Raw genomic sequence first — 12,366 nt, forward strand, 5'->3', positions numbered from 1 at the left:
AACAACACATTCAAGCATGAAGTGGTAAATCCACAGCTGGAGTGCCAGAGCTGGAAGTCAGTCACAGTTTACAGGAATTAGCAGAGGGCACCTCCTCTGGCCTGGGTTATAGAAGAGAAAAAGTAATTTCCTCTGATTGCTTACTTTATCTCTTTAATGAAGGGAACTTTGTCCCACCCCTTGCCATGGGCAAGGATACCTGCCCTTGTCCCAGGTTGCTCCAAGCCCTGTCCAGCCTGGCCTTGGACACTTCCAGGGATGGGGCAGCCACAGCTTCTCTGGGAATTCCATCCTGCCTCTCACCATCCTCACAGTGAGGAATTTCTTCCCAATATTCCATCTACCCTGCCTCTGGCAGTGGGAAGCCATTCCCCCTTGTCCTGGCACTCCAGGCCCTTGTCAAAAGTCCTTCTCCAGATCTCTTGAAAGTCTAGGGGTATTTGATGTAATAAATTGATGGGTAAAGTTTACCACTTGCTCTGTATCTGATTTGAGACAAGTGTCCTGTGAGGCTTTAACAAGAAGGGAACACAGGTGATTCGTATCTCTTTAATATTGAAATACCTTCCAATATATTAATACAACCGACAGGATGTGTATGTCATGTCACAGTAATCATAAGCCCTGTGCATGTTCCACATTTATTACATCCTAGATCATTCCCAAGATGATCCATGTGCCTCGAGGGAGCTGGACCTTCACCTTTCTCCATGTCCTGCTGCCACCTGATGGCGCTGAGCAAAACAGATCCTAAAGCTTCTACAGTACAGTGACATTTATTGCTCTGCCACCAAGCCAATCAGGCTGCATCGTCCCCATCTCTGATAACTGACAGTTCCTGTTCCAGGTCAGAGTCACATTCATCACCTACTTTATTTCTTCTCCTTTCAGCCACAGAATACTCCACCAATGTCAAGGTCCGATTCATTCTAATTTGGGCCTTACACAATGGGCCGGCAGAGAACCAAATTAGCACCTATTAATGCGTTGTGGGCTGCCAGATGGGGAATTACCTGCATTAAGGGACTGACCAAATACAACGATTCCTGTTGCCCTGTGCAGCACCAAATCAGGGCTGCCCCACTGACCTGAATAGCCTCCAGAGCTTTCTCCCTGCCTCAGTCCCACAGCACGTTTGAGTTAGATCTGGCTGTTGGCAATTCTTCCTGACCTCAAAACCTTCTCTACTCTGCCAGTTCCAACAGCTTCCCTGAGTCCCTGACATTTATTTCCTCAGGAAGAGGTTTCTACTGTTCCAATTCAAGTGCTGGAGGAAAAAAATAATGATAGAATAAAACCAAATGGAGGCTCTGCAGATGTGTGTTAACTGAGTACCAGATTAATGCATCTTTCACTGGGATATTATGGTTGGGATTAGCAGATAATCTTACATGCAGCTACCCACCAGCCCTGCTCCATGGGACCTGATTGCACAGATAGTAATATTTAATTTATGATGCCGGTAGCCAAATAGCAGCATGTCACTGGTGCCAGAGCCAGGATCCTCATGTTAACCAGAGGACTATTTACCAGGGGATGACCATTGACCCCTTCACAGAATAAGGAAAAGCCACTCCGTGGGGTGCCAGGTTTAAAGTTGTGTGGAGGAAGCTCAATGCATTTCACAGAGCGCCCCAACATTTGCATTTGTTCAGATGAGGAACAAGAGCTAAAACTCCTCACAAAGTCAGTTACAAACTTCAGCTGTGCTCAGATTTGGGTGAAGATCCCCCAGAGGGCTGAGCTGGTGGGTGTAGGAATGCAACATCCAGCATTCTGAGCAGCTGACAGGGATGCTTGTCCCTGTGACAGTGAAATCCAACCATCACCACCCCAAGTTCCACTGGTGTTTTTGCTGTAAATTCCAAGCACCACCACCCCAAGTTCCACTGGAGTTGTTCCAGCCAGCTCCAAATCTCCCCACTCAGCTGCTATTTACAACTCTGCTTTTTTCCCCATTCCTTGGGTGGCAGAAGGTCCAAGCACATCCACACTGAGGGGCTGAGAGCTATGATGATACTTTTAGGGGCCTTTGCTCACATTCCAGCAGCGATCCGTGCAATGCAGAGCCAGGATTTTTCAGGCAACTGCCTCTGCTTTGCCAAATGCTGTTTTAAACCAAGTGCCCTCAGTCGCAGCTCACTTTCTCCAGAGGAAATGACTCTGTGGCCCATCAATTCATCTTTACCATCACCATGGGAGTTCCTCTCCAGCTGCGCCCCTGCACATCTCCACATCAGCCCACCCCTGTCTGGTTTTTAGGGCTGTTTGTCCCTGCTGAAGGCAACAGCCCAGAACACAGCGACACACAACACAAAGCGCCTTGAGACACAGGTGCACCTACTGGAACAACAACATTTTGTCTTTATTAGGAGTTCGCATGGTAATATAACACAGAGTTCTTAAGGAATAAAACACAAGACTTGGGGTTGGGATGGGGGGGTTGTTTTTGCCATTGAGACAATGGTCAAATATCAGTACTCCTCTTTGTCTACACACATGATCAGCTTTAGCACTTACAGCTCCTCCACTCATGGTTCACAATCACAAATCCAAGGGTTAAATCCAGCTAGTATTAAATCCTACTTTTTTCTTTTATTATTTTTAGAGCTTCAAGTCACTGCGGTTAATTAATTAATTCATTAAGTCATCATCTTTTTTTAGCATTTACATATGACATTCATTAAACAGACACAAAGCGGACGAGTTCTCACAGAAAAAACATGCTTACATAGCCTGCAAAAAACTTTTTTTTTTGTGATTTTTTTTCTTTCCTTTTCAAGAACAAATTAAAATTTAACAAGTTATCATGAGTCAGTGAAGGAAAAAAAAAAGGAAGACTTAAGTGAATACTGAAGAGCCGCAAGTGTTTCGTAGAACTGAAACAGATCCACAATTCTTTTTTTTTTTTCCCCAACTCGTTCAAATTGATTTTAACATACAGGTGACAAAGAAAAAATTTAAAAATGAAAATAGCTGCAATATATATATTAAGTTCATGGATTACTTAACAAACAAAGTGCAAACTCTTTATGCAAAACTAGAAGACCCAGGAGTTGAACCTAAATGCAAAATACGTGGAGGAATATGGCAAAGTTTTTCTTAACTTTCGTGTTCAAAGTGGCCTAAAGAGTTTAGGTGCTGCAGCTGGGAGGGTTTGGGTAGCTAAGTAGCTTCCAGACACTCTGCAGATCCCAGCATTGATACCTCATAACAACAAATTTGGTACTAATTTCTTGAAAGCCTTCATATATATATATATTTTTTTTCCTAAAAGAACCTGTAAACACCATTTAAGAAAATACAACTATGGAAAAACAAGGTTGATGGAGGTGGCAAAGCACAAAGAGAAGAGGGAGCAGAAGATGCAGCCAAGTGCCAGGGCAGGCAGACAGTGGAGGCAACACTGTGGTAATAAAAGCTCTGTGAAGACAAGTCCTTGGGACTGCTGAGCCCTCCAGCTATGCAGAAGTGGGGATCTGAGGGTGCAGGTTTATCCTCCATGTCCCAAAAACAAGAAGCCTCCAGTCCCAGAGCTACCAGACCTTCGATCCCAGAGGGTGGTTAAACACCCAGACCCTGCTGGCTGCCCCAAAGCTGAGGCATTCCTTTAAGGACCACTGATGGTGTCTCAAATCCTAGGCATGTGAGGCTGGGTGGGGAACAGCCAGGCCTTCCCCTGTGCAGGATTCCTGCAGGGCTGGATAGCCGTGACATTCGTACAAGAGATTCTCAGCTGCTGGGGACCCAGCCAGCTCCCAGTTACAGCAGCTGGGCCTGCACTGGAATTGCCACAGGTGCTCGGCACACATTCCCTGACTGCCCTTTGAGAACTAAAGATAAGCCCTCAAAGCTTTGAATAACCTCTCCTTGATGGCCAGGGAGGGAGTTTCTGCTACAAAAATCTTTCAAGCAATGTGTTGCTCTTTGCCCACAGCTCCCTGCCCGTCCATACCCACCTTCAGGAACAGAAGAAAAACTAACTGCTACAAACTCTTCCAGATACTCCATCCCAGCAGTTCAGATGGTGTCCAGCTCCTCTGTTTGCACCAGCTCAAGACCTGATGGACTGAAGATCCTATGGACCTGCTCCATGCCCTTACTGCAGCTACATGACAAGAAATGTCTGGAAAATGCAACTAAGGGACACCTGAAGTACCAGGGTGGCAGTGGCAGCAACACTGGTGGGAATCTGTGACTTGGATGAGGTTTGGGAAGAACAGGGAGATTCCCAGTTCTCAGGTAAGGCTTCATAAACACAATGATACAAACATATTGAAAACACACACACAAACATAAAAAAAAAAGTTTCCTCAAGGACCTAATTTGCAGCAAAATCCAGGAGAAAAAAAGAAACCAAGGAAAAACCAACTGAACAGAACAGAAGTCCCCAAGGATTCTGGCTCAGCCACTGGATGGGGTGATGTTCTCCGCCATTCCTAGTGCTGGGTCCTGTTTCTCTCTCCTGGCAGCATCTAGTGACCTCAGCACTGGTGGTGGAAAATGGCCACAGACAGGCTGGGATTCCTGGTCCTTAATGCTTGCCTAGCTAATTCTGTTGGAACACAGAACCCTACAGAATATCCAGTTTAAAACCCTTGAATTACTCTTCTGCTTGACATTAAAAAAAAAAGCTTTTTCTATGCATTTATTTTTACTTCTTTCCTTTTTTTTTGTGTGTGTGTGTCTTGAAGGCAGCTCCTGGGAAATTCACTTTATCCTTCCTTTACTAAAAGAAAGATGCTGAATAGGACAGAGACCATGTATCTCAAATACCCTCTTTACATTTACTCTTTCATGTCAGAGGTGTCAAAACACGGTTTATTTCTTTAAATGTGTAAGGGGCTGAGGGGGGGGGAAGTGCGAGGGGTTGGTGAAGATGAGGAAGGAACCTGAGGGGACTGAAAGAGGTACGTTTACTTCAGCCCCTCCCCACACTGGGTGCCCGCAGTAACTGTCACAGGCTCTAAAAGAATCAAAAAGGGTCTCCAGGTGCCCCAGTCCCCCCAAGGTGTACCCAGTGGGCACAGGAGGGTTTGGTCCTTAGCCCAAGCTGGTGATGTTGGCACGGCCACCCGGCGGGGCCACGATGCGCTGGGTCGTGCGGCGTGGGATGTTGTCATCGATCTGTGCCCCTGTAGGAGAGAGAGGAGGAGTCACCAACTCTGCCAGCGTTTAAAATCCATGTGGGTGTAGCACTTTGATGCTGCCTCAATGACTGGATTTGCTCTTAGAAGGCTTTTCCAGCCTAAACCATTCTGTGATTCTGTCTTTGGAGGAAAAGCCTTCACTGGCCCACACTGCCTTTATTCTGCTGAAACCTGTTCTGGTCTGAGCACCTGAAGCACCCAGTCCTGCACAGGTAAGAGCTGGATGAATGATTATCTCTTAGCCAGCTTTACTATCCCTTTCTATAGTCCGCCCTTCTTGCAACTGAAGCACCAGCTGAGAAATAAAATCTGCCACATCCCAGATCCAGAGCTGCTCTCAGCTGGCAAAGTTCTCCTGAAGCTTGTGTCATCTTAAAAAAAAAAGGGTTTTTTGCTAAAGCCTCTTAAAACCAGAAAATACCCATTTCTAAACACAGTTGGGATGGTCTCAAGCTGAAGGAGGGCAGTTAGATGAAATATTGGGAAGAAATTCCTCCCTGAGGGTGGTGAGGGGCTGGGGTGAAATTTGCAGAGGAGCTGTGACTGCTCCATCCCTCTAAGTGTCAAAGGCCAGGCTGGATGCAGCTTGAAGCAACCTGGGATAGTGGAAGATGTCCCTGCTCATGGCAGGGGGTGGGAATGAATGGGCTTTAAGACTCTTCCCACCCAAACTATTCCAGGATTCTGTGATCTGCCCTCTCTAGACAGCCAGCCAAGGACTGAGCCCAGAATACATTGGAGCATTCATGTGACATCATGAGAAGAAGCAGGAATTTAGGACCACTCCTGTACTACTCTTCTTCCTCTCTAAAGGGAAAAGCTCACAGCTGAAATCCCCCCACAGCCTCTCTCATTCCATCCCTATCCCAGAAGAATGAACTCAGAGCATGGGAGCACAAACCAGCCATGATTTCAGTGCGATAGATCACTCAACAATCAATCATTCCCAAAATAACATACCAGACAAGCTGAACCCAGACTGGTGCAGGTTCCTCACGGGCGGTGCCTGCTGTTTGGCAGGAGAGGTCTTGGCTGAGGACGCTGGTGTGACCGTTTTGGGTGTCACCGACACCTCACACACTGGGCCATCGTAGAGGCCTCGGGGCACGCCCCGCAGCTCAGCCAGCTGAGGGAGAGAGGGCAACACTGCCTCAAACACAGCTACAACACAGCCTCAAAACACAGTACAACACAGCCTCAAAACACAGTACAACACAGCCTTAAAACACAGCCACAACACAGCCTTAAAACACAGTACAACACAGCCTCAAAACACAGCCACAACACAGCCTTAAAATACAGTACAACACAGCCTTCAAACACAGCTACAACACAGCCTCAAAACACAGCCATAACACAGCCATAACACAGCCACAACACAGCCTTAAAATACAGCCTTAAGACACAGCCACAACACAGCCTTAAAACACAGTACAACACAGCCTCAAAACACAGCCACAACACAGCCTTCAAACACAGCCACCACACAGCCTTAAAACACAGTACAACACAGCCTCAAAACACAGTACAACACAGCCTCAAAACACAGCCACAACACAGCCTCAAAACACAGTACAACACAGCCTTAAAACACAGCTACAACACAGCCTTAAAACACAGCTACAACACAGCCTCAAAACACAGCTACAACACAGCCTCAAAACACAGTACAACACAGCCTTCAAACACAGCTACAACACAGCCTCAAAACACAGCCACAATACAGCCTTCAAACACAGTCACAACACAGCCTCAAAACACAGCCACAACACAGCCTTAAAACACAGCTACAACACAGCCTTCAAACACAGCCACAACACAGCCTTAAAACACAGCTACAACACAGCCTCAAAACACAGCCACAACACAGCCTTAAAACACAGCCACGACGCAGCCCTCAGCTGCTCAGATGTGGCTCAGCCAGTGACACACATTTCGGGATTGGCTGTTGGTAAGAAAATTTGAAAGCACACAGCATCTCTTCCGTACTCATCCCTGGGGAGCTGCTCTCTATCTATATTTATCTTGTATCTATATCTAGATTTTATCTATATCTATTTTACATCTATATTATATCCATATCTATATCTATATATCTATATATTTATATCTGTAACATATTTATATCTGTATTATACCTACATCTATATCATGTCTATTTCTATTTAATACATAGCTCCATATCTGCATTATATCTATATCTATTTTATATCTCTATTATATCCTATCTATATATCTATATGTTTATATCTCTATCTGTATTGCATCTACATCTATTCCTATTCTACATCCATATCTATATAAATCTATCTTTATAAACATGTCTGTGTCTCTGTCCAACCCAAACAGTTTTGCAGCAAACAACTATTTTCCCACAAGCTAAAACAGATGTTGGTGCAGCTCAACACCTTCCATGATGGAGAGCTGAGGTTCCCTGAGTCCGTGGGCACCCCAAGGCTCCTTGGCAATATGGACTTGGCTGCTCTGCACTCCTAAAAACCCCCACTTTTGGATCATCCTTGCTGTGCAATACTGTGAGTTGGGAAGAACATAGGTTCCTACTCTGACTCTAGATTTCTGTGCAGGACAAGATGCCTACTAATTAGTATGTGACATGGAATGTGCTGTGGCTCCAGCCAGTCTGTCCCCTGCCCCAAAGGTGCTGTCCTTTAATGATCCCAATCTATGTGCCCCTGGATTAAAGGCTCCTGACAGGTCTCAAATGCACCTTATTACTCATCCCCAAAAAGCCAAGCAGTGCTGAGACCAGCAGGGCAGCCCAGAGGAGCCAGGCTGGCTTCAATGGCCAGCCCTGGAGCTGCAGATTGGGATAAATGCAATTATTCCAGTTGAGATGCTGCCCAATTGGATTTATAGGTCAGACATGTATTTCTGTGGGAGGACACAGTTCCTGACCCCAGGAACAGGGATCTGTTCTCCATGGGGCTAAATTATGCTAGGTTGTAATTTTGATAACTTGCAATTTCTTCAAAAGAACAATTTCTTCAAAAGAACAATCAAAGAAAGATGATTTGCAAGGAGTGGGAGGATCACTTGCGCCCAGCAGAACCAACAAAGGTCAGGAGTTGTCCAGCAGAAGGCAACACTTCAAACAGCAAAATAATTTCTCCCCAGAAATAATTTCATCTATAAATAAGCTCCTTCAATTCTCAGCAACTGAGTTCAGTGTCATCTCCCTTGTCAGGCAAATTCAGGCATATCAAAAGACAGGTTCAGTTTTGAACGAGTGCATTTTAGAGAATCATTTTCCAACTATTTTAGCCTCTTAAAAATAGAACATTGTTCCTCTTAAGCAGTCTGTAGGCTGTGCCTGTGACTCACTAGTCACCAGACAAGAGCATCTGATCGTATCTGGCAGAAGGGAAAGCAGCATAACATATCTGTAGAAATTACAATTCTAAATTGCTGCTGAGAGCTTTGATATATAAATGCTAATGATAACTTTTCCTGGGACCTCTGTGACAGGAGAAACCTGGTGGGTTCTGGGTAGTTTGACAAAATGGCAAAATTCAAGGGTTCCTGGACACATATTCAGTTTGGCCCTCCTCAGAGAGAGAAAAATTAAAACCTGCAGAAAACCCAAGCTCAATCCAAAGTATATTCCTGTAATGACTTGAGCGAACAGCAAAAACGAAAGAGGAATGAGATAAATGTGGCTCCCATCCAGGAAACAGCAGTGTGGCCTGAGCCAGGGGACAGCATCTGTTTTCCAGCCACTTTAACTCGGTGTTGTCAGAGGGAGAGAACAAATGTGCAGCCAGGCATTGACACTCACCCTGCTCCTTGCTTTGATTCGCTTGTACACAAAGTCAGGGAAGGGTTTCCTGGGGATGTACCTCCCAGAGCCCTCCGTGACGTGGAGATTCCCATCCTCCAGCACGATCTTGCCCTGGCTGATCACCACCAGGGGAGACCCACGGCACTCCATGCCCTCGAAGATATTGTACTCCAGAGACTGCAATGAGAAAACCAGCACATAAGGCAAACATATTCACCCAGCAGAGCCTACTGGGCTTTAATTAGCAATCACTGGCCATGCTAATTGCCAAAATTTTAAGGACAGATGGAAGCAAACTCAACGGTGTTTACCTGAGCTGTATTTGCTGTGATTTAATAAAGGCTGCTATAAATTATCAGTCTAACTTTAGGGCTTTATTAATGCAAAATTTCCACTGAAATAAGGTTCATAAAGAATCCCAGAATGGTTTGGGCTGTAAGTTTATCCCATTCCACCCCCTGCCATGGGTTGGGACCCTTTCCACTACATCCAGTTGCTCCAAGTGGCATGCAACCTGCCCTTTGACACTTCCAGCCACAGCTTCTCTGAGGAAGAAATTGTTTTTTCTCTTCTCTGAGAAAAAAGAATTTCAAATGAGAGCCTCCCTGTTTAAATATATTTAGGCACCTATGTCTGTTGAGCTGGGGGCAGATTTAGGAGCCACAGAAAGCTTTATGTGAGCTTCCTACTAAAAAGAATAATTCTGAAAAATCTGTATTTTAAACCAGTGTTTTGGTTGATGGATCAGGGACCAGGACAATCTTATTTTATTTTAATGGGATTACTCATCCTCAATTAACTGGATTGGAAACATCACACCATGGAAAAAAGGCAAGTTTGAAAGAAATCACTGCAAATGTGAAACATCCTGGAATGAGATGCACTGCAACCATGTCATTTGGGGACTGTTACTCTAGTGACCATCTCTGAGTCAAATGCAGGTCTTTTTTACCGAGTTAATGATGGAGTTTGCCCTTGAAGTGTGTTATAAGTATGGGAGGCCTGAGTGCAGCTTTGCAATTAGCCAGAGCAGTGGTTAAACCACGTCTGAACCAGGTCCAGCCTGAAAAGAACTGGGGTGGTAAAGGAGGAGGCTGGGTCGGGAGCTTATGGATTAGGCTGCTTCCAAGAACAACACCACCTCCCTCTCCAGCTCCTGATGCTTCCTTGCCAGAGAGTGGCAAGAGCAGTGCGAATTCTTGGAAAATATCCGTAAGTTGCTCAAACATTTAAAAAAGTAGCAATCGTCCAAGGCCACATAATCAGAGGGTGTCCCTGTGCCTGACTGTCAAGGGGCCTTTTGTTTTCTGCTTGGCCAAACCAGGATATCTGGACTCCAAGGGCATCACTTGTATCAGTTTCTCCTCTAACACAAGGCATCGTGAGACCCAAAAAATTACAGACTTTGGGAATCATTAAGGTTGGAAAAGAGCTCCAAGGTCACTGAGTCCAAGTTGTGCCTGATTCCCACTTTGTCACTGGCCCAGAATGCCATGTCCAGACTGCCTTCCTTGGACACCTCCAGGGATGGGGACTCCAAATCTCCCTGGGCAGCCCCTTCCAATGTCTAATCACCCTTTGCATGGAGAAATTCCTCCTGATGTAGCTTCAGGTGTGACGCCAGGTACAACAGGCAAAGCAATGACAGGGGACGAGGTCAGAGATGTGTTTGTAAGCAAACAAGCTGTGATTGCTCAGCTTTTCAAACTCTTGGCAATGAGAGCCCTTCCTCCTCAATGCTCTTGGCACAGCTCAAGGGTGCAGCCTTTAGCCACAGCTGAGTGCTGGGGCCTCTGACACACTGTCAGGGTTTTGGGGGATGTGCAGCTTTCAGCAGACAAAAATACTCCTGAATGGATCTGCTTCTCCGTTGTCTTGCCCAGATCCATGCCAAAATCGTGGAACCAATCCTGACTGCACTTGGGCATATCCACAAAAGAGAAAGTCTATGAGTTCTGTGTCAGGAAACTGAAAGAGCCCAGTTCATTTCCCAAAGACAACAGCCACTAAATAGAAATGACTTTCAAGCACTCCACCCAAACTACTTCCAGCTCTCTGAGCTATGCATAAGTACATGCCCAGGTTCAGACCATGAATTCTGACACTTAAAAGCAGTGAGTTGTTGGGTTCTGTCTTCTTAAGTCATTCCTCTCCAGATTGGAAGGAGTCTGGAAGCACCTCTGAGGTGACTGAAGTGACCAGACTCCTGGAATTCCTCTGTCAGAAGCCTAAGCAGAGGCAAGATGAAGCAAAAGCATCTGTGACCAATTTTGACAAAGAGTTAAGTCACAGGGAAGTGAACCAAACCTTTAAAAAAAATGATGTTTCCTTGTGAATGTGCCCAGGGATCCAAGTGTGGAAGAAAATTTTGCTCCTTCAGCTCCAGAGTGAATGAAAGCATTCATGGGGAAAAAGAACAAGCAGTTTTTTCTTTTTCCAGGGAAAGATTCCATACGTTCATAGTCAGCAGCGAAACAAGTTGTCAACAAATGCAAACAGTGGCTGCTTTCTCTGAGACAGGGCTTGAATGTCACAGAGAGACTTTAGCCAGGCCCCTGCACTGGAACCATTCTGCAGATTCCCACAGGCTGAGACAGCTTGATAACTGCAGGGGCCAGGTGTAAGGCATGGGACTCAGCAAAAGTGTCCCTAAGAGTGCTACCACTGCAGAAGCTAACAGCGACAAGCTGCAGAAGAGCTGAGGGGAAGGTCTGGTTGTTTTGGGTACTGCCCTTTGCCAATTAATTTGGGGGTCACCACCAGGAAAATCCTGACTCCGCACACATGTGCCAGATCAGTAGGTGGTATAAATCCACTCAGACCCTGGATCTGGGCCAGATTTCTAGAAAAAGTGTCCATGAGCTGATAAAACTTCAGTGAAAAGGGGCAGTTCCCATTCCCACCACTGGCAAGCCTGGATGTCATAAACAACACATTGTCCTACGAGGCCTTTGCGTATTTTAGAGGATTTAAAGAGCTTTCTGTGAGCTCAGATCTATGCACCCAGCACTCTGGAAGAGCAGATATGCTCTCTGCTCCAGGGGGAATCCATGTGATTTCAGATGGACTCATCCTGCTCACACAACTGAGCTCCACAGTGAGACCAGACAGGGCTTCAGGCACAGGGAAGATGACCCCGGGGCTGTCACAAGCTCCCGTTGCTGGCAGCACAGCCTGGCACTGAGGATGAGAGGGGTAAAGGACATAGGGAATGGTAGGGAACATCCTTACTATGTTGTGAGTCTTGGCAGAGATTGTTTTGACGCTGTCAGGGTCCCAGATGACCAGGTCGGCATCGGAGCCCACGGCGATGCGGCCCTTGCGCGGGTACAGGTTGAAGATTTTGGCTGCGTTTGTGCTGGTCACAGCCACGAACTGGTTCTCGTCCATCTTGCCAGTCACCTGGGGGGACAGCAC

General features: G+C 46.0%; 1 protein-coding gene across 2 annotated transcripts in view; it reads right to left on the bottom strand.

Moving 5' to 3' along the window:
• Positions 1–2,341: 2,341 nt before the first annotated feature.
• DPYSL2 (dihydropyrimidinase like 2) overlaps positions 2,342–12,366 on the bottom strand; it is a 54,833-nt gene continuing 44,808 nt past the window's right edge. For both annotated transcript variants that reach the window (XM_063175213.1, XM_063175214.1), the window contains exons 11-14: positions 12,181–12,351; positions 8,947–9,126; positions 6,111–6,276; positions 2,342–5,135 (exon numbers count right to left, since the gene is read on the bottom strand). In XM_063175213.1, coding sequence (XP_063031283.1) covers positions 5,044–5,135; positions 6,111–6,276; positions 8,947–9,126; positions 12,181–12,351 — 609 coding nt within the window. In that variant the 3' untranslated portion in view covers positions 2,342–5,043. The remainder of the gene's footprint in view (positions 5,136–6,110; positions 6,277–8,946; positions 9,127–12,180; positions 12,352–12,366) is intronic.

This window comes from Melospiza melodia, chromosome 23 (genome assembly GCF_035770615.1).
Source record: "Melospiza melodia melodia isolate bMelMel2 chromosome 23, bMelMel2.pri, whole genome shotgun sequence".
NCBI classification, from domain to species: domain Eukaryota; kingdom Metazoa; phylum Chordata; class Aves; order Passeriformes; family Passerellidae; genus Melospiza; species Melospiza melodia.